At 42.0% G+C, this 21,694-nt stretch overlaps 1 protein-coding gene across 1 annotated transcript in view; it reads left to right on the top strand.

The window, feature by feature from the left end:
- LOC149298048 (cell adhesion molecule DSCAML1-like) overlaps positions 1 to 14,889 on the top strand; it is a 100,312-nt gene extending 85,423 nt beyond the window's left edge. The window contains exons 16-32 of the mRNA XM_089487839.1: positions 834 to 1,074; positions 2,054 to 2,200; positions 2,357 to 2,512; positions 2,667 to 2,806; positions 3,885 to 4,038; positions 4,178 to 4,295; positions 4,840 to 5,003; positions 5,097 to 5,195; positions 5,371 to 5,559; positions 8,009 to 8,296; positions 9,616 to 9,771; positions 11,087 to 11,117; positions 12,476 to 12,594; positions 12,912 to 13,064; positions 13,150 to 13,344; positions 13,701 to 14,009; positions 14,441 to 14,889. Of these exons, the coding sequence (XP_089343965.1) occupies positions 834 to 1,074; positions 2,054 to 2,200; positions 2,357 to 2,512; positions 2,667 to 2,806; positions 3,885 to 4,038; positions 4,178 to 4,295; positions 4,840 to 5,003; positions 5,097 to 5,195; positions 5,371 to 5,559; positions 8,009 to 8,296; positions 9,616 to 9,771; positions 11,087 to 11,117; positions 12,476 to 12,594; positions 12,912 to 13,064; positions 13,150 to 13,344; positions 13,701 to 14,009; positions 14,441 to 14,889 (3,108 nt within the window). The remainder of the gene's footprint in view (positions 1 to 833; positions 1,075 to 2,053; positions 2,201 to 2,356; positions 2,513 to 2,666; positions 2,807 to 3,884; positions 4,039 to 4,177; positions 4,296 to 4,839; positions 5,004 to 5,096; positions 5,196 to 5,370; positions 5,560 to 8,008; positions 8,297 to 9,615; positions 9,772 to 11,086; positions 11,118 to 12,475; positions 12,595 to 12,911; positions 13,065 to 13,149; positions 13,345 to 13,700; positions 14,010 to 14,440) is intronic.
- The last annotated feature ends 6,805 nt before the right edge of the window (positions 14,890 to 21,694 follow it).

The following is a 21,694-nucleotide window of genomic DNA, read 5'->3' as shown; positions in this document are numbered from 1 at the left end:
TCACCGAAATATGGTGCCTGATAGCCCTCGTTTGGACATTTGTAATGTACTCCTTCTCTGTAGTTGTAGTAGGGTGCTGTATGGGATACATGATATCGCTCAGATAATCAGCACAGAATTATCTGATCTTAACTCCACAGAGTTTATATATTTTCTAATGATCCATAGAGGATCCTGCACTTTTCCATTGAACCTCTAGACTACTAAAAAGCCTTTGATTTCCTATTTTCGCAGTGACCCATACAGCCGCCACAAATTGATACACATGGGGCCAACCCTGCTATATATGAACCAGGCATCTGTCCAGAGTGCTGAACTGGTTGGAACACAACCAAGTTCTCCCTCATGTTAGCAATGAACCCCATGCAGGAAATTATATTATACATGCAAAATACTTAATGTATATGTGGGTCTTGGGTAGAACTGTTGGAACTCAGATGCAGGGTTACCAGAGCAGGCAGGATCAGAGGCCAGGAACAAGCCAGGTCAAACTGGTCATCAGTCCACAACATCCAGGCCGAGGGACAAACTAGAAGCCAAATATGAGAAGCTAGGTCAGCCGGGAATCAGTCCAATCCAAGCACCAAAAACAAAGTATAATCCTAGAGCGCAAAACAATGCCAGGAACTGGGTCACGCTCCTGACGTGCCCCTAATTGCCAATTGTCCACAGGTAAAATGGAGCTAAGCCAGCATGATCAAAGTCAAGAAGAGATCGAGAACCAGGCAACCGTGTAGACTCCCGGTGGAGACATAGATTGGTGCAGGATCTTGCAAGCACGAGATCCCTGGTTCAAATATTGTGGCTTCTGACAGTGTGTATCTTTTCCGCAGGCGCCCCGAAAGGAGCTACAAAATGGAGTAATCCGCGGGTACCAAATCGGGTACCGTGAGAATGGGCCTGGCAGTAATGGGCAGTACAGTATTGTGGAGATGAAAGCCACAGGTGATGGAGAGGTGTACACCTTGGACAACATGAAAAAATTTGCACAGTATGGTGTAGTGGTCCAAGCGTTTAACCGAGCAGGAACTGGGCCATCTTCTACTGAAATAAATGCTACCACGCTAGAGGATGGTGAGTGCATGGAACAGAGCATACATATACTAGTAATTTTAATTTATAGAAGCCAATAGGTGTGCAGATTGAGCTCTATGTAGCAGATGTGAAATCATCAGCAATCCTTAGACCGCTATCTGGTGATCAATCCCCTGCAATGAAGTAAATATTCACTTATAGCTATTTGTGGTTGCCATGTGATGAACCAAATAAACAGATATATAGAACAACACAAAAGATAGATGCAGGCCAGGACTGGCCATCTGCCACACGGGGCAATTGCGTGCATATACCTGACCACACACTACATGAGCATAAAAGCAGTGTGCAGCTGCACATATCCAGCTGTTGGCTGCACAATTATGAGCTAGGACTTCCTTGTGATCCCTAGCTGGCCAAGAGTTCCATAGGTTTCCCGTAGACTCCATGTATGGGTGATATGATGTAAATTAAAAGTAGAATGTATTTAGCATATCTAGACTTACCAATTACAAACATATTTACATGCTTTATATGTGTGTATATATATATATATATATATAAAAGCATTTTGCATGGTTTTTAAGTTAATCAGTGCAACCCCCTGTGCTTGTTAAAGGTCAAATAATATATAGTCTATAATATGATCTCCTCTTCAATAACGAAGAGTGATCATATTGGATATTTGCAATGAAGATGCCACCAAGTATAGGTTAATGCAGAGGAAATGTTCCATAGTGGCCAAAAATTAATGTGGAACAATATAGTTTTGACGTCAACAAGAGTCTGTTGGTTTGTACAGTCCTGTTATATCATTATCATCTAAGTGACTAATACGTATTGATGCTTTTAAGCGATTGTAGGGCTTGTAGATCGTAGATCTATTTGTGTGACGGTTCACACTTCTAAGTTCCTGGCTATAGTTGTCTATACACATCAGCTGTTCAATGTTCTGCCTCTCCTCAAAAGCTAATAGTATTTTTTATTAACTTTGTTCCATCACTCTACGACTTAATAGTGCCAAGTCAGCCTCCAGAAAACGTTAGAGCTCTCTCCATCACTTCTGATGCGGCCGTCATCTCCTGGTCTGAGCCTCCTCGAAGCTCCCTCAATGGTGTCCTAAAGGGCTATCGAGTCATCTTCTGGTCACTATATCCAGATGGGGGTGAGTTCTTGGTGCAAGTACATATATGCTGTTTCAGTAATATTTTTTCCGTATCCACTTCTCTTTCTTACGCTCTGCACTCTACACAATGATTCATTATTTACATTTCTTTAACTTTGTTTTATTTCCTTCATTCCTATCTGCCTCCCACTCTAGAGTGGGGAGAAATGCAGAATATAACCACCCCACGAGAACGTGTGGAGCTCAAGTCTCTTGAAAAGTTCACCAATTACAGCGTGCAAGTGCTGGCTTACACCCAGGCAGGAGACGGAGTGCGTAGCAGTGTTCTCTACCTGCAGACCAAGGAGGACAGTAAGTAACTAAATAGAAAAAAAAAATGAAGATTTAATACATACATAAAAGAATGGCTTATGTTGTTGAATTTGTTCCATCAGTACTGAGTATTGTAACAGTGTTAATCACTATACTGCTTGATATTTGCACTGACCCCAACTTCTCCCTGTAGTTCCAGGGCCACCTGCTGGGATTAAAGCGGTTCCATCCTCATCTAGCAGTGTGGTGGTGTCCTGGTTGCCCCCTACCAAACCCAATGGCATCATCCGCAAATACACTATCTTCTGCTCTAGCCCAGGATCTGGACAGCCTGTAAGCACTGAGATACGGAGAACAGGTTGGGAGATGTGGGCAGGAGGCAGGGCAAGTATGAGTGAAGTCTTTAAGCCTATGGTATATATACCTTGTGGGATTTTCCATTATGGGCCATTGCTTCAGTATCTGTTTACTTTTGGGGTTAAAGAAAAGGTGATTGTTATGTTATACTGCTGGGAACCCTGAAACCTAGAATAGGCGTGGGTACCTGTGTCACAGAAAGCAGAGTGCAGACATATACCGGGTGCACTGCTAGCATAGACTCTTAATATTCTTGCTATCCATGAGTGAGAAAGTATCTATCGCTTTCCATCCTGTTTTCCACAGTGCCTCTTGTGGCTGTTTGTTTCTTTGTCTTGTCTCTCCATCAATTTTCTAGCAAATTCTACCTTTTTTCCTTTTTGCCTTTTCATTCAGTGATTTCTATAGCTTACCCTTAATTCTTCTTTTTTACAATTTTAATTCCCTATTCATCCAACCTCTTATATCATTCCCCTCCTCAATATTTATTCCAGTTTTAACTTTCCCTATTTGAATCATTTTATTGATCCCATTCTCCTCTAAGCATGTTGTGCTTATTTAAACTATTTCCATCCTAAACTCATATATATAATATATATATGCGTTTTCATTAGGAAGCCTGTTCCCCTGTGGGTTTGCTCACCTTAGCACAAACACTAAACTCACTTTTTCAAGTCCTTCTATCTCACTGCCCTCTGACCACCAGGATACCCATCTTCTACCTGTCCTATTTTTATGCATCCCGTCCTCTAGGGGTAGATTTCATCTGTTTAAGTGGAAATCTTTGAAGATTTTTGCTCTTTTGAAGTTTTTTCTCTTGGTCTCTAGATAGTGAGAGTTGGAGCTGCTGGGTAACGAGCAGCAGCTAATTAGAGTTAATTAGTTATGAGATGCTAATATATCTTGTAAAGCTATGATACATACATAAAAATATGAAACCACAAAATTACAATTCCTTTTCCCTTGCTTATCCTCGCTTTTTATTTTTTTATTTTATCTTGCGCCCTCCTTGTCGTTCCACCCCTTATCCTTCTCGGATTCTTTCACCCCTCAGGCCCCCAGTGAGTATGAGACCAGCCCGGAGTTTCTGCACTATCGTATAATGCACCTCCTCCGCGGACAGCAATACATGCTATGGGTGGCCGCAGTGACGTCTGCAGGACGCGGCAATGTCAGCGAGAAAGTGATGATCGAGCCTGCTGGGAAGGGTATAAACTATATTACTAGACAAGAGTTTGCCACCTTACCAGTTACATAAATACTAAAAAACACGCTATACCACTAAGTTATTCTGTTTACCTAAACAGACCGCCTAGTTTGATACAACTTCTATTGTTTTAACTATAGCTCCTGCAAAAATCATTTCATTTGGAGGGACAGTGAGCACCCCATGGATGAAAGATGTACGGTTGCCCTGTAGTTCAGTTGGAGAACCAGCGCCAGCCATCAAATGGACCAAAGACAGGTATTTTATATTCCTTGTCCACTGATGCAGAGAGAATATTAGCAGTAAAATAACATGAATACTTGGAATAGAACACAACCTGGGATATCTTAATCCGGTGGTACTATGGATCAGACAGGAGACTCCTATATATTAAACATACTCTTATATCAGTGCGGTACAAGTCTATACATTCCCAATGGAATACATAAATATATATGGTGTACATATGTCTTATGTTTTTTTCTTTGACAACTTACTGGAAAGGGTAGGTGATCTTTAACTGGTCAAACCAAAATAGATCATTTACTTTAAGATAAGGCCAGGGACTAAGGAAAGTATTCAGAGGTTGGGCAGACTAGATGGGCCAAATGGTTCTTATCTGCCATCACTTTCTATGTTTCTAAGATGGCTACAATTTAATTCACAGCCATTGTTACATGATGTGCAGGGTTTTATTGAAAAGAGGAAAACAAACTATGACCCCTGTGACTGTTATAATCATGTCTTTTTACTCTTAACAAACGTTGACCAGAGTCTCCCATTTTGTTCTTTTGAACTCTAGCGAGGATTCTGCTATCCCAGTAGCACTGGATGGGCACCGCCTTATCCACTCAAATGGTACACTCACCCTGCGTTCAGTCAAAGCAGAGGATTCTGGCTACTACACCTGCACGGCAACCAACACCTGGGGCTTTGATACTATTATTGTGAACCTCCTGGTGCAAGGTATGGGGAAGGTGGGCTCTCACCAAAGGAAGGAACATAGAGGGCAGATAAATAACATGCTCTGTTTAATTTATTTATGTCTATATTCCGCAGTTCCACCTGACCAGCCTCGTCTCACAGTTTCTAAAACCTCAGCATCTTCCATTACTCTAGCTTGGATCCCAGGGGACAATGGAGGGAGTTCCATACGAGGTATCTTCTTTTTCTCTCTACTTCAAAAAGTTATTTTAAAATGTCCAACCGCAATACTTTATTCTTCTCTTCCTGCCCTACGCACACATTTTAGACCCTTGTAATTTTCTTAGAATTTTTCTGTATTACCTACAGTTTCTATTTATTAATTATGTTTTCTTGCGGTACCCTGAAGGCTTTGTCCTCCAGTACTCTGTTGATAACAGTGAGGAATGGCGAGATGTATTTATCAGCTCCTCTGAGAGATCCTTTCGACTGGAGAATTTGCGCTGTGGCACGTGGTACAAAGTAAAATTAGCAGCCAAGAACAGCGTTGGGGCAGGAAGAATCAGTGAGATTATTGAAGCCAAGACCCATGGGAGAGGTAGGAAACAACTGTATCATGTCCTCTACTGCACGAGACAATTACTGTAACGCTGTTATCTCTCACTATGGTGGACGCACATTAGTTTAAATATGTCCCTTCCAAGCGTCCTAATCCTTCCTTTGCCTCCACAACCTGTGCAGTCAATCACACATATCATAGAATATGAACTTAACTGTATTAATTTACCACTGAAATTCATGGTACCCTTGCTGATGTTTTCAACCAGTTAAACACTGAGTAAGTATGAGATAAGACTGTTCTTTTTAATGCTTGGGGAAACTGAAAGAATCGGTTTGGAAAAAGGGAAAATCCTGACCACAGAGACCCAGGAGGTCTAAACTTGTAAAGGTTTTTTTTCTGTCCATTGTATAGAAGTGTGAGTGCACCTAGGGGTGTGCTAAGGCAGGTGTTTGATGTTAGTGTAAGTATGGTGTTAGATTGTCAGGGGTGAGCCTAGGGTTAGTGGTGCAAGGAAGAGTGTGACTGGGTGTTAGTGAGTTTGCATGTCAGTATGTGCATATGTTTGTTATGGGGAGGGGCACTGAAGAAATAGTGCACCCAGGGGTGTACCTAGAGTTTTTGGCAACTGGGACAGCCCCACACACACAAACTGCATATCTGCTATCATTATATACTGAGCCGGACATCACAGTGGAACAGCATAACTGCTATCACTATACACTGAGGGAGACATCGATGGTGGTACAGCATAACTGTTACCATTATATACTGAGGCAGACATTGATGGTGGTACAGGGTAACTGCTATCATTATATAATGACAGATGGTATATAGTGATAGGAGTTACCACCACGCACAGACTATGTGCGTAGACAACCTCTGCTGCCACCCAGCGCTTCCGCCGGGGCTTCTATGACTGAGCACCGGAAGGTCATGTGCTGTATCATGGAAGCCCCAGCTAAAGTGCTGGGCAGAAGCGGAGGTTGTCTGCGTGCATCGTGCAGACGTTCACTGGCTGCCAGAGAGGAGTATTCAGGTCCCCTGCAGCACTGTGGGGGTCTGGATCTTAGAGGTCTGACTAAAAGACTATTTGAGATCAGATTATAAAATGACCTCTGAAAAAACCTTGTCTTATATTCGAGCAAATACTGTACATATAGTGATTTTTTTATCTGCATAAATAAGTGTTCATAGTTCAGTATTTAGGGTAAATGCAGTGATAATGCCACCTGGATTATATTGTGGTTATATATTTTTCATATTTTTGTTTTTGTGTTGTTTACCATACGGCATATTCCATTTGGTTTCCCCCTCCTGTTCCCTTCTGCTCTATCTGCACCAGAAGTGACGACTAATTCCTTTTCTATGTACCGTATTTTCCTGCTTATAAAACGACTTTTTAACGACCCATGAAAATCTTCTCAAAAGTCGGGGGTCGTCTTATACGCCGGGTGCTGAAACTTACACGATTCCCCACGAAGCCCCTAAAACTGTAGCGTATCTCTAGGGGAGGGGCGAGCGGAGAAGCCGCCTCCCCTGGGCCGGTCTTCAGGGCCGCGCCGAGGTAGGTGCAAGATCGTGATCTCCCCAACTAGCCCTGATCAACTAGCCCATATTAGGGAGCTCGAGGTCTGGCACTTCAGACATCGGCTTCCGTGCTCCCTAATCACTATGCGCCAGCTATTGATGCCGAGCGTGGGGATAACGTCATCTCCCGGCGCTCGGCATCAATTGCCGGCACGTAGTGATGAGGGAGCAGTAAATCAGAGGTCTGAAATGACAGACCTCGCGCTTCTACAACTGGATGGAAGATAGAAGATGAGAAAGGTAAGAGATGGGGAGAAAGGGGTGTATGTGTATATATATGTGTATGTAAGGTCAGTGTATGTGTATGGTCAGGTGTGTGTAAGAGCAGTGTAGGTATTTGTGTGTTTGTAAGCTGGTGTGTGTATATGTATATATGTGTGTGTGTGTGTGTAAAGGCAGGGGTGTGTGGTGAGGGCAGTGTATAAATGTGTATGTATGAACAGGCGTATGTTAGTATGTGTAGATATATATATATGTGTGTGTGTGTGTAAGGGCAGTGTATGTATATGTCTGTGTAAGGGCAGTGTATGTGTATATGTGTGTTTGTAAGCTGGTGTGTACGTGTATATGTGTGTAAAGGAAGGGGTGTGTGAGGGCAGTGTATGTCTATACATGTGTGTGTGGACAGGCATATGTTAGGGAGAGCTGACCCACCCAATCCAAGCAGGCTTTGTATACAACAACCAGCCAATCACCGGTAAGGTACAGCGCTTGCCGTGATTGGCTGGTTGTTGTATACTGGGTAGAGGGGTAGTCTTATACGGCGAGTATAGCCCAAACTCTATATTTTAACTGGAAAAGTTGGGGGTCGTCTTATACGCCCAGTCGTCTTATACGCCGGAAAATACGGTTCATCAGTCAACGTTATTCTTGCTTCTTGTCACCCCTTCTTTTGCAGAGCCATCCTTTAACAAAGACCAGCACCTCTTCACCCACGTGAACTCCACGCACGCTCGTCTGAACCTTCATGGCTGGAATAGCGGCGGGTGTCCTATCACCTCCGTGATCTTGGAGTACAGGCCGCAGAACAGCTGGGCTTGGCAGAGTCTTCGTGCCAATGTGACAAGTGATGTTTTCCTGACTGATCTCCGGGAGGCCACCTGGTATGAACTGAAGATGAGAGCGTGCAACAGCGCAGGATGTGGGAATGAGACGTCACAGTTTGCCACACTGGACTACGATGGGAGTAAGAGATGCCACTATATACCATATCAATTAACATTCAAATCCATGCATATTGCACCAATCAGCCGTTTGTACGCACTTTAGCGCAGGGCTTGACAAATTTGTTGTGAATCTAGGCACCAGCTAAAAAAGTTAGGAGCCAGGATTTTTTTTTAAACTAACAGTTGGTCAGGAGTGATCTGATCATCATCATCAGCCCACTTACTAAACTCACAGCGATTGACCTGGAAGCACCCTGGACTTTTTTTTTTTTTTTTTTTTATATATATATATATATATATATATATATATATTTATTTATTTTTTTAACTCTTTCGATGCTGATGTTCCATTGGAGCACAGTATTGACTGATATTTAGTCCCCACAGGCTTGTGGGGACAAATGTTAACCCCTGCAATGCCACGAATGTGTTATACACAATTGTGGAATTGAAGGGGTTAACGCTGCACTGTCGCTCTCATTGAGCGATCAGGCAGCAGGGGGTCCCTGAAGCTGCCTCTGGCAGCTGGGAAGCAATTGCTGGTCTATAGACCAGACATTGCAGGGGGGAGTCTCTGATGACTGCTGTAGGCTTCCATGCCTATAGGAATCATCAAAGGGCTTGTGGGGGGGCTCGTTTTTTGCTGTTGCTGGTCTGCCTGCAAAGCCCCTTACAAAACGGGAATTAACCCCTAAATGCCGTGATCGCGGCATTGAAGGGGTTAACGCTGCCCTGTCGCTCTCATGGAGCGATCAGGCAGCAGGGGGGTGTTGTGTCAACACTGAACGCCCTTCCCTGAAGCTGCCTGTGGCACCTGAAAACGCTATTGCTGGTTTTCCTGCAATCGCGGTTTCAGCCTACAGGATCACTCCGTGGGAGTGATCTCAGACTCGGGGGCGGGCTCTGAGTGGCTGTGCTGTCTGTGTCAGACTCCTGGGCAGGCAGCAGCATTTTTTTGTGGATGTAAGAGGCTGACAAACTCCTAGGCGCCAGGACAAAATTCTGAGTCGCCATGGCGACCTGGCGCCTGAGATTTGTCGAGCCCTGCTTTAGCGTATGGTAAATTCTAATCAGAATTTGATGTCCATGCTGTAGTTTTCCCAGTTAGGATTGGTGTTTTTGGTGACAGGTTTTGTTGCATGCTTGAAAAAGAATGAGATAAAAAATGAAAAATTGGACATAAAATTGATCCTTAAACTATATTTTTGGCAACAAACACAATCATTGCTTTACCAAATTATATTAAAGGTATTTGTAGCATCTGTTGATTTAGATTTTCTATTTCAATTTATTTTTGTCTTTCACTCCTCATTTGCTTTTTCATTACCTCGCAATACAGGTACTATCCCTCCCATTAAATCCGCCCAGGGTGAGGGGGATGATGTGAAGAAGCTGTTCTCTATTGCCTGTCCAGTTATTCTGGTCACACTAGGGGTCGCCTTGCTGTTTATTATCCGTAAGAAGAGAAAAGAGAAGAGACTAAAGAGGCTGCGAGGTGAGAAGAGGCTCATGGATGTCTCCCTCTATCTTAAATAAAATTCAACAGCAGTAGAAAAGCTAAAGACAAATGGGTTTCAAGATCAAAAATAAAGGGTTTACTTCAGGAAGATCATACCAAACTTTTTTGTTTGGATGACTAAAGTAATAGATCGAGTTGGTGCAGTAGACTTTGCGTATCTGGATTTCAGTAAGGCTTTTGACTCTGTCCCACATAGACTTATCAATAAACTGCAATCTCTGAGTTTAGATCCCAATATTGTTGAATCAGGCAGCGGCTGAGTGACAGACAGAGGGTTATAGTGAATGGAGTATATTGGGAGCGATGTTTTGTTACCAGTGTGGTACTTGGACCCGTTCTCTTTAATATTTTTATTAGTGATATTGCAGAAGGTTTTGATCGAAAGGTATGTCTGTTCGCTGATGACACAAACATTTGCAACAAGGTTGATGTTCCTGGAGTGAGAAGCCAAATGGCAAATGATTTGTGTAAACTGGAGAAATGGTCGGAGCTGTGGCAACTGGCATTTAATGTGGATAAACCCAAGGACAGCGTATAGAATATTTGGTACTGTCCTAACCTCAACGTGCGAGGAAAGGGATTTAGGGGTTATTATTTCTGAGGATTTAAAGGTAGGCAGACAATGCAATGAGTAGCAGGTAATGCTAGCAGAATGCTTGGTTGTATAGCGAGAGGTATTAGCAGTAGATAGAGGGAAGTGCTCATCCCGTTGTACAGAGCACTGGTGAGACCTCACTTGGAGTATTGTGTACAGTACTGGAGACCGGATCTCCAGAAGGATATAGAAAAGTTCAGAGAAGAGCTACTAAAATGGTCCATGGATTACAAGATAAAACTTACCAGGACAGGTTAAAGGATTTTGATAGCCTGGAAGAAAGACGTGACAGGGGGGATATGATAGAAGCATTTAAATATTTAAAGGGAATCAACACGATAAAGGAAGAGAGTTTATTTAAAAGGAGGAATACTACCACAACAAGAGAACAGCAACAGTTACTGAGAGGGTAGTGGATGTATGGAATAGTCTTCCAGTAGAAGTGGTAATGATTATTACAGTGAAGGCGTTTAAGCAAGCATGGGATCGGCATAAGGCTAAGCTAGATATATGATCAGCCCAGGGACTAAGGAAAGTATTCAGAGGTTGGGCAGACTGGATGGGCCAAATGGTTCTTATCTGCCATCTCTTTCTATGTTTCTGTATGGTTCTTAACAATACAGACACTGTTCTAGTCTGGCGTTATTGTGTGGCGTTCAAGCGGTCCACATTAATGTTTTGTTCTCTTATTTACAGATGCAAAAAGTCTGGCAGAAATGCTTATCAGGTGAGACCACGTTGATAAAGACTCGTATATGTTGTTTTTTTTCTTAACCATTGTAACTCAGTCATGCTTTATGATGAGATCTGTGCTAATTATAGCATGGTCGAGGCTAATACGGGGTCTGTTCGGAATATACCAGGACCTTTAAAGGCCAATGTTGAGAGTGATAAAGGAAGGCTCTACTTTATTTTTTCTTCTCAATTATATGTCTTTAATTTATTAAAGCCTCAGGTGTCCATATTGTATAACAGAAGAGAACACCGCAGTTGCAAACACTTTTTTGTACAGAAGGAGGTTGCGCGAATGCCAGAATCATATCATACTCCTATCTATAATAAACAGAATTGGTGCACCATCATTACATCACAGTGGAATAATTTTAAGTCACACATAATAACAAACTAGTCAGTATTTATGTGGCAAATCTAAAATATGTATCGCCAAACCTCATTTATGCATTAAATTTAACAGAGTGCGGCGTTAGCATTTTATTGGCCACTGTTATTTACTTATGAACACTGTGACAATTCGCTTTGACGTGTCCTTTGGAAGAGTGCGGTATTTGGTGTATAAAATTGTAAGGTTTATTCTCTAAAGGGAGAGTTTGCATGAGAATGGTGGTTTCAACGCCCTCACTTCGCTATTCAATATGATGGGCCAATACAGACAACTTCTTCCAGCAAGAAGGCTGAGATTGCCCTGTATAATGTATAATCAAATAAGTATCCCCTGAGTGTTTTAACTATACACTATACTCGTCCTGCCCCAGAAGCACACGGTGGTTGGCTTTTCATAATGTATATTAAAGCGAAACACAACTCTGCCGCAAGCTTACCCGTCATAGTTATACCTTTTAGTGCGGCCCCTCTACACATGTAAAGATCTTTTCTAGAAGATGAGGATGCGCATGCTACTTCAAGATAAAAGGCCTGCACCTTTACTGCTGCTCTTATGCATTGTGCACTGCTGCGCTGCAAGGTGCTTTACACCAGCACAATAAAATGCTGCGATGTACGGCAGAAATACATAGCAAGGCGTGATCAGGTGCTTCACGGAGAACGGCACATCAGCATCAATGTTACTAGCCGGTGTCGGTGGGATTACTATCTCACATTAATCCAGGTTACACATGGATTCACACGCAGTGCTATGCATTACTGAGCTGGACAATACTTGGGAAATAACTCGGCTGCCACATGGTAAATTTTGGCAGCAAAACATTTATGGAGTTTTTCATGTAATCAATTACCGGACACAAGTGATGATTACTTGTAGGCCTGTGTCGAGTATTGTTACCTTTAATATATCCTTAACACTCTCACCATGCCTTTACTCTACTTCTCTCTCTTCTACCACTACAGTAAAAATAATCGCAGCTTTGACACCCCAGTGAAGGGGCCACCTGCTGGCCCCAGGCTACACATTGATATTCCCCGAGTCCAGCTTCTTATTGAGGACAAGGAAGGTGTCAAGCAATTGGGTAAGGAAAGCGTCCAATATGACACACAGATGGTTAATTCATGGAGGAAAATGGAGATGTAAAACCCTTATGTTTAGTGAAAAGCACTTGGATTTAGATAGTGGATGTGTCATTTCTGATGATTCCGGCAGACTACATCTACTCCTATTAGGGACAGACCTTCAGGACTGAGGGGGCTCAAGGGACAGCTGTTAAGGTAACCCCTGAGCTAAGCCTGAGCCCAGAGCCCAGACCTTTTTACAGGTGGCCCCATGTTTGTGATAATGTTTGATATTCACGTTTGTGTGTAATCAGTTACCATACTTTCTGACCTACAGGAGATGATAAAGCTACGTTACCTGTGACAGATGCGGAGTTCAGTCAAACAGTGAATCCTCAAAGCTTCTGCACTGGAGTGTCCCTACACCATCCTGCCTTGATCCAGAACACAGGGCCTCTCATTGATATGTCTGACATTCGCCCTGGAACAAGTATGTAATATAACCTTATCTGTATTAGTGAATCGGATCAGCTCCTCTCTGGCCGTCCTTATTTCTGTATTTCCTCTCCTTCTAGATCCAGTCTCTCGAAAAAGCGTGAAGTCAGCTCATAGCACCAGGAACAGGTATTCAAGTCAATGGACACTCACAAAGTGTCAGAGCTCCACCCCTGCACGAACTTTGACCTCTGACTGGAGGACCGTGGGGTCACAGCATGGCATCACTGTGACTGAGAGCGACAGCTACAGCGCCAGTCTTTCTCAGGATACAGGTCTGTGCCACCCCCATTCCGCCTTATTATTATTCATGCCGTATGGCTAATAAGGTAGAATTGTCCAGCATACGCCTCACACAGAATACTCATTATCTTTTATCTTACATTTTAAACCTGGGCATTTGTAAGGGATGTGTTAAGATTAACTGGAAATATGTATACATTTACTGGCCCTTAAACAGAAAATCTCATGGTGCTTCCTGCTCAAAAACCACAATCTTTTCCTCCTTCTGGGTGGTTAAGACTAATGTATTTTGTTTATTGCAATGCAGTTGGATAAGGAGTGTGTGTTACGCAACTGCATATTTGCTATGTGACAAACTATATATTATCTTCATCTCTATACCCTGCAGATAAGGGTCGGAACAGTATGGTATCCACAGAGAGTGCGTCCTCAACCTACGAAGAGTTGGCTCGTGCTTACGAACACGCCAAGCTAGAAGAGCAGCTACAACATGCCAAGTTTGAGATCACAGAGTGTTTTATATCGGACAGCTCATCAGATCAGATGACAACAGGAACCAATGAGAATGGAGATAGCATGACCTCCATGAGCACACCCTCTGAACCAGGGATCTGCCGCTTCACCGCATCTCCCCCTAAACCACAGGACAGTGATCCAACCAAGAACGTGGCTGTTCCCATTCCTCATAGAGCCAAAAGTATGTATCATTTACATTTGGGATTTTCTAAATCACATGTACGTAAGAGAACAGCCAGAGTAGGCACGTACATGGCTTTTACATATGTGTTACTATTTTTTAATTACTAGAAGGAACATTGAGTATTAATTCTAGTGGAACATTTCACTATAGATAAAGCAGGCGATTGGAGATTATTATTGATAGAACAAACAGGAGCAGAAAGAGGAGAGAGAACCTGTTGCAATCTTCTCTTACACTTATGATGGAAAAAACATATTAAAAGGTATTAACGTCTAACCTGTTCATGTGCAATAATGTTCTGTGTACGCTCATCCTAGTTTTCAAATTTGGTCCAACTAGGAGATAACACGATTATGTAAATACAATGCATGTCACATGAAAGTATGTTTTCAAGTAACATCTGACTGCGTTTTCTTTGTTTGGCTCAGGTGAATATTGCAATCTACCACTCTACATGAAATCAGATGCCCACTTTCGCAAACCAGAACCCCATGACTCTTGTCCTGTCGTGCCTCCCCGTGAGGCATCAATGCGCAACCTGACTCGAAGCTACCACTCCCGTCATCTTACCCTAGAGCCAGGTGCCAAACCACCTCCTGGCTTATCCCACTCGACCCCATCTGGTGTCAGCTTACCTCAGCGGACTCTACTCATGGGTGGAGCGCAAGCTTCTGCCCCTTCAGCTCCAGCAGCCACTGCGCCATCTGCCCCTGCTGACCCAACTGTATCAGCTGGACCTACTGAAAACCGCTTGCCTGCCCAGCACAGCAAAATGGGGGGATCCCGGGACTCTTTGCTGGAAATGAGCGCCTCTGGGGCTGCCCGAGCACAAAAACAAGGAGCTGGAGCCTACTCAAAATCTTACACGTTGGTCTGACACCCACCCTCGTAAAGCACCTCCACCCCCCCAATTCCCTCACAGACTGCTTCTCCCTCAGCAGTGTCTTGGCCGTATTTCTATATTTTGAAAAACATTATAAAAATTAAAAAAAAAACCACAAAGGACATATGGAGAATTCAAACAAAAACTTGGTGATAAAAGACGCATTTTTGTATGAAAAATAGCTATTTTCTTCTTCGGGATAAAAAACAAAAAATAAGAAAAGAAATCTGTTTTATCTGTGGAGCTTGAAAGAATGATAGTGTTGTGTAAAAGAGGCAGAACCGACTGTGGTGTGTATCTGTTGATGTGTGCTGATTACTGGTGAAAAGATTTAGAGTTTTGTCCATAAAGGATTATAATCAGGAGCCATGGTTAAAAGTTGGATCCACATCCCAGGTGCCACCTAGAAACCCTTTTACAGGTGCTCCTTCAGGTCTGTATTTAAAAAAATATCAAAGAGCCAGATGTAGAGCTATGTGGACATCATGACTTTTGTGCCTTGTTGAAAATCCACTATAGCCATGGCCATAGCCTATTTTCTTTAATTATTATTTAATTATTCCTTGTAAAGTCAATAGACCCCTAAGGATGTTGAGTATAATGTATGTTTGGTAATAACGGAGCGCATAAAGTGTGTTGTGTTGTAGCTGTATGGCTTGGGGTAAGGTACTGGAGGATGTCATTTATTGTAAATCCTGGCATCACGTGTAATATTGATGCCAGCGAGCCAATTTTTTTAAATTCGTTTTACCCCATTTTTTTTCTGAACTGTTAACAGCTCAAACTAATATCTATGCTGCCCAGTCCCCGGCGGCTGACCAAGGGAGCAGATGTCAAACTTGGCATCCCACTGAGCTGTATGAAATTAGAACAGAGACCCAGTTTTATCAACCCCCTTTCCTTCCACGTTATGACTTGGGACAGATATTTGTACCTCCTTATATACCTTCATTTTGCCCAATGCCCACGTGAGGTGACCCACAATTTGACTGAATGTATTTGGGATATAGGAGGAGAAGGTCAGTCAGATGGATCCCCCTGGCTGCCTAGACTCTGTTGGCACAAGTGAGAAAATTGTGTGGGACCTCCTCTTGCCCCTTTTTGAATAAAGGCTACCACCTCTGGGTAGACAACTAATATAGAGTTCATTTTTATATAATTTTGACACCCCTGCCTGTCACACAGTAAGAAAAAACAAAGGTTTCCCAAATAATTAGGTCACCAAAACATGCCACAAGTGCTTTGCGTGGTGATAAAATTCAGGCTCTAAAGTGCATATTATCCCCATGATAACCATACACGATGAACTAGTGTCAGTGTGAGGAGAGGCCGATGCATAGGTCTTAAACCCGCAGTGAATCATCAATTATAATAAATACATGGGGGTGTAGATTATTTCACTCAGCGTCTACAGCTGTACCTGGTAGTGTGTCAAACCAAAACATGGTATAAAAAGGTTGCCATCTACCTGACCCAGGTAGCCATGTTCATCATGTACGTGCTGTACAAGAAATGTGGAGCTTAAAAGACCTACAATTCATTGGCGTTCCTAAAATAATCCTGAGGAATATCCTCTGTGTGGAGTCCACTCCAAATGCGCAAGATGTAAATGTGCAGAGCAAAAATCTCCCACCTAACCCGTCCATTGTGCAGAGGGAGACTGGGGGGCTTGATCGCCCAAGAGGGGTATCTGTCACCCGGTTTTGTACCAGGGGGACTGCTGCGCCACTGGACCTACCTCCTTAGGCCTAGTGTGCCCCAAGGCCAGAATACCTCCCTGGCTTCAGGTATTGTCTATTAAAACACCAGTGAGGTGATAGACCTGCTGTCAAAAACTGCAGAGGATAATGTGATTAATGTGATTTGTGCCGGATACTCGAAGAAAGCATTTAAAGGTTTGCATTTATTTTGTCGATGTACAAACTACAGATTTTAACAGCAAGAAGACCAAGTTCCTCGTCTTAAGAAATGTGGGGTGGGGTTTTTTTTTTAATAGATTTTCAATGTATTTTATACTTTTGAAAATTGTATTCAATACTTTGCCTCTGTAGAATCCGGCAAACGTTACAGATAATGGTCCAACAGAGAAAACTGCAGCCAAGTGGCTAACCACCCTCTGAAAAGGCAGTGTGTAATTCCGGTGCCCCCGGGGTTCTTAGCTGCATTATACCCCTGCCTTCTGCAAGACTGGAAAGCAGGGTAAGATGCTTTCAATAAGCTCCATTGTCCATTCCAGTCCTAAGCAGACGATTTGTAATTACCGGTATTATTCGTTTTTGCACTTATTCTACCATATGTATGCGCTGCTGAAGCCTGTTATGACACTTAAGTGGACCCGAGAACGTTGGCCATGTTTTCCAGGACGCACAATGTCTTTGCAGTGCGTGAGATGTATAACCGAGTGATTGCCTTCCATGAATTTATAGAAGTCACGCACTGTAAGGCAGCTCTTCTAGTAAATACCTTTAACATATTCTGACATGCGGTATTTTTAAGCTTCTGTGGGTTTGCGGTGCACATTTTCAGACAGTTTGCTATCTTTTTTTGGGCTGTTACCAAAAAGGGGAGTTGTAGTAAGATGGGATATTGGTCCATTGAGGTGTCTACACTTAGACGATAAAGCAATGGGCAAAGCATCATTTATAATGCATGACTTGGCACTGTTATTCCAGGTCGCATAAAACAAGCTGGATAAAGTCTAACAGTTTATTAACATCCTGCAAACAGTGTTTTGTCTACGAGTATCTTTACATAGTATAGAATTTGTAATTACAGTACAATTACAACCCCTAAAATATATTTAACTATTCCGCCTTTTCTTAGGGTACGATCACAGTCCAGTATCACCAGTTCTAGCATATTTAAGCCCAATTCCACCACGATCATTATTATAAGTTACACGATTGATTGACTGCCTTTGGGAAAAGTATTTGGTTCATTAACCTGATTAATTTGGGTGAACGAGAGAATTATATCTACTGATCTAGAAAGGGAAAGAAGGCACACCTCTTCTAAACAGCTACTTGTGCTGTATGAAAATAAAGATTATGGATAACTATGATTAATCACAGAGGAGGAACTTGCTAGCGTTGGCTCTTCATCATATACAGTGAAGCCACAAGTCTCCCTTTACTGAATAAGCCTGTCGGCCGAGTCCTAGGCGGTGTATAGGTGTTTAATATATATCCGTTGCCCATAATTACCGGTATTAAGCACTGACGGTCCTGCTTACTTTTTGTCTGAGATCTGGCCATAGCCCTTAGAAGGATAGAGGAGAGGAAGTGTGAAAAAATAACTTAAATCCACAAAGTAACCTCTGTCTATAGGATAAAAGGATATAGACACTACCACCAGAGCCTCATCAAAATATGTCAAAAAAACAAGCTTAGAAATGAGCAAATAAAACATTGGAAAAGGTGTACGAAAAGCTTTACCAGAAAATAGGGTCTTTTAAACTTGTCCATCTCTACTGTTTAAGTATTTAAGACCCCTTAGCCCCATCCACTTCAGGTTGTGCCATTCCACATAGATGCAAATACAACACTGCATCACTAGTAACGATAAAATATTTTCCTCCATATCATAAACCTATTAAATGCGCAGATATTTTGGCTTTGCTCCAAGCTGCAACAATTATTTTTTGCTGACTGCTATGAACATATGGATGTTCATAATGCCTGCAATGCTCAATCACGAGCCAAAAGTATATTCAGTGAATTAAAGTTCCTTTGATCTGCCTTCAACCATGACACTTATCTTATTAATTTCTATCTCCAATTACATTTATAAAATACATTATTCTTATCCAGGAGCCATACTTTCTGCAAATCAATTGTTAAAAATGCAATGACAGTAATGTTAATTAATGGCTATATTTCTTTAGTGGCACTGTGAATGTTGCCCATGCAGTTTTATGGGACATGGGAGTAATAATAAATGTGTGCATATATTCCAAGATTCTTAAAATTTTATTGGTTTTGTTAAAAAAAAAAGATAAGTATGAAAAGATCTTAGAAGAAAATTAGGCATTCTATTGAAATTCAAACTAAACCATTTATTTCAGGGTAGCTAGATCCAGTCATTCGCACAGGTGTCCTTGGACTAGTGAGTTAGAGCCTTCTGGCCAAGTACATACACTATATGGTAAGGGTTTTAGGGTCAATGGACTAATGGGAGGTAGAAGCCTTTGGCCAGAGACACACACATATATAGTAAGGGTTAGGTGTCCTTGGGACTAGTAAGTGATAGGACCTTCCATGGCGAGCAGGTAGAAGAGCGCAGTTGGGTAGGTCAGATACCCGTCATTGTGAACTTGGTTGCCTTATCCTTGGTGGTGCTTATGTTGTTGATATTTGCGATAATGAGCCTGGATAGTTAAGGCTGCTCGTTCTGTCACGTCCTGGGCTGAAAGATCTGTTCTGGGGACCACTGTCCTTCTCGAGCCTGCAGAGAAAAAAGCCATCATACATTGCCATTCTACACACCCTCCAGTCCACCTATAAATAGCATGCATTTATACTATGCGCTGATGGGAGGATTAGTATAGATCTTGTACAAAGCTGATTAAAATGCAATCGTGTGGAACAGATGGATTTTCCATGCATGTGCTCCTGAAACTATATTATTTGATTCTTTGGAGACAGAATCACAGATGAACACAAATCACATTTAGTATAAAAGAATATTTCTATGCCATCAGCACTGATGTCATCTGATATTAAAACAGCTGGTGACAGAGCTGAGCTAGAAGAAATAGCTGTATGTGTGTATCTGCTTCTATACTTATCCTGTAACAAACATAAAAAACGTGAGATAAAACAACATTTCTATGAGTACACATTACGTTACAACATATGAGGGGAAGTTACACGTGTCTGTTCACCATAAAGAGTGTAAAGTATTATAAGCATTGAGTTTGCCATGTTTGCCTCATAGTATTACAGGGAAGTAAAGTCCATCTGTACAATCAGTATGTTAAGCTCTAAGTTTTGGCTACCGAATTGTAAATTAGGCAGTGTGTCTCCATTTCTGCCAGAAAGTTATTTTGCCCATGCGGAGTTCCTACAATATTCACAGTTATTTCTGGTTTTAAAAAGCATATTGCGTTATGTAATAGTAATACTAAGATCGGCTGAGCCTAACCCTTTTCTGGTCATCAAAAAATATGATGCAAATTACCGTTTTTATTATTATTGGTATCTGTGAGGTGGCCTTTTGACTCACGTTTCATTTCATTTACAGCACAGACGTGCACAAATCACCACAGAAACACTAGAAGCTTTCCAGGGCGCACATGGAATGTTTCCAAATCAAATAGCAATATGTACACGGTAATTAATTAGCACAATAGGTGAGGAATAAGCACGTACTGGCGGTGGGGTTTCTCAGTATACACAGGCTGCCTCTAGGGTGACCACATCGGCCATGTTTTCCAGGAAACATAATTTTTACATATTGCTGACCAGCCCAGATAAAATGCTGCCCTGCAGTATTGGGGGATATATAGACTCATGGAAGGGAACCAACTAGTCAGTTATACATCCCCATAATACAGGGCAGAGTGTTCTCTCTCTCTCTCTCTCTCTCTCTCTCTCTCTCTCTATAACACTCTCACTGGCAAACTTGCCCACAGGGCCCAAAAAGTTAATACTCCATGGTACTAGATGCAGCCCAAAGCCACACACCATCCCCTATACCCATAATGATTCCTTTTCATTATGTATTAAACAAAGAGCAAAGCTGGTATAAAATAAGACCTATCTAATGTGTATCACAAGCCATGATATAATGGAATCGGTTGGATTCAATAATTAGACAAACAAAGTATTGGGGAAAACACACAAACTTCACTGACAGCCATAGCAGACCCAATTAAGTGATCACGATGGGAAGTGCGAGTGTCATGAGATATATGGTTGGTATCCTAGGTTCATTTGGTCAACCACGTGATATCATACCTGGGAACTCTCCGAGTTTGACCCGGAGATTGCTGGGTGAGCTCTGCTTCTCCGGTTCTCCAGGTCAAGACCCAAATCCTGCGGGTCGCGGGAGCCGGAGCCCAGAAGATCCCAGGTATGTGTGATAGGCATACATAGCTCCATTCATAGACTAACAATCTAATACTGACCACACTTACCTCTGGCAGGATATGTCATGCAGCTGTACTGGCAACTTCCTCTTCTCTAATAAACAATTAGAGAAATAGGTTAAATAAGGAAACAAGATTTGACAATATTTACCAAGAGTGGAAGCCGTGAAGTTTTAGAAATGAAACAGGTAGAGATGATAGAAAGGGGATAAGATGGAGACGCACAAGATGAAAAGAGGGGATGAAAACAAATCCAGGATAGAGAGCTGTGTTTAGTATATTTGAGCAGCATGTGAATAGAGTGTAAGATTCTAGAGAAATGGAAAACACCAAGGACAGTACATATAAGAGTATAGTAGAAATGAACAAACGCAAATGGTGATTAAAAAAAGGTTGTTTAAAAGGATGATAAACTAGCATATTAAACTGTAATTATTGGACTTTATTATGAAAATGTACTTACATAGTAACATAGTAACATAGTTCATAAGGTTGAAAAAAGACCAAAGTCCATCAAGTTCAACCTATATACATATTGTGTCCCTACTGTGTTGATCCAGAGGAAGGCAAAAAAACCCTTATGAAGCAGATGCCAATTGCCCCATACCAGGGGGAAAATTCCTTCCCGACTCCAAATATGGCAATCAGAATAAATCCCTGGATCAACGTTCTGTCCCTATTAATCTAATATCCATAACTTGTAATATTATT

This window comes from Sceloporus occidentalis, unplaced genomic scaffold (genome assembly GCF_023333645.1).
Source record: "Sceloporus occidentalis isolate IW3139 unplaced genomic scaffold, rSceOcc1.0.p SCAF_35, whole genome shotgun sequence".
In the NCBI taxonomy this organism is placed as follows: Eukaryota; Metazoa; Chordata; class Lepidosauria; order Squamata; family Phrynosomatidae; genus Sceloporus; species Sceloporus occidentalis.
Note: the sequence above shows the minus strand (reverse complement) of the source record. Positions and strands in the feature narration are given on the sequence as shown.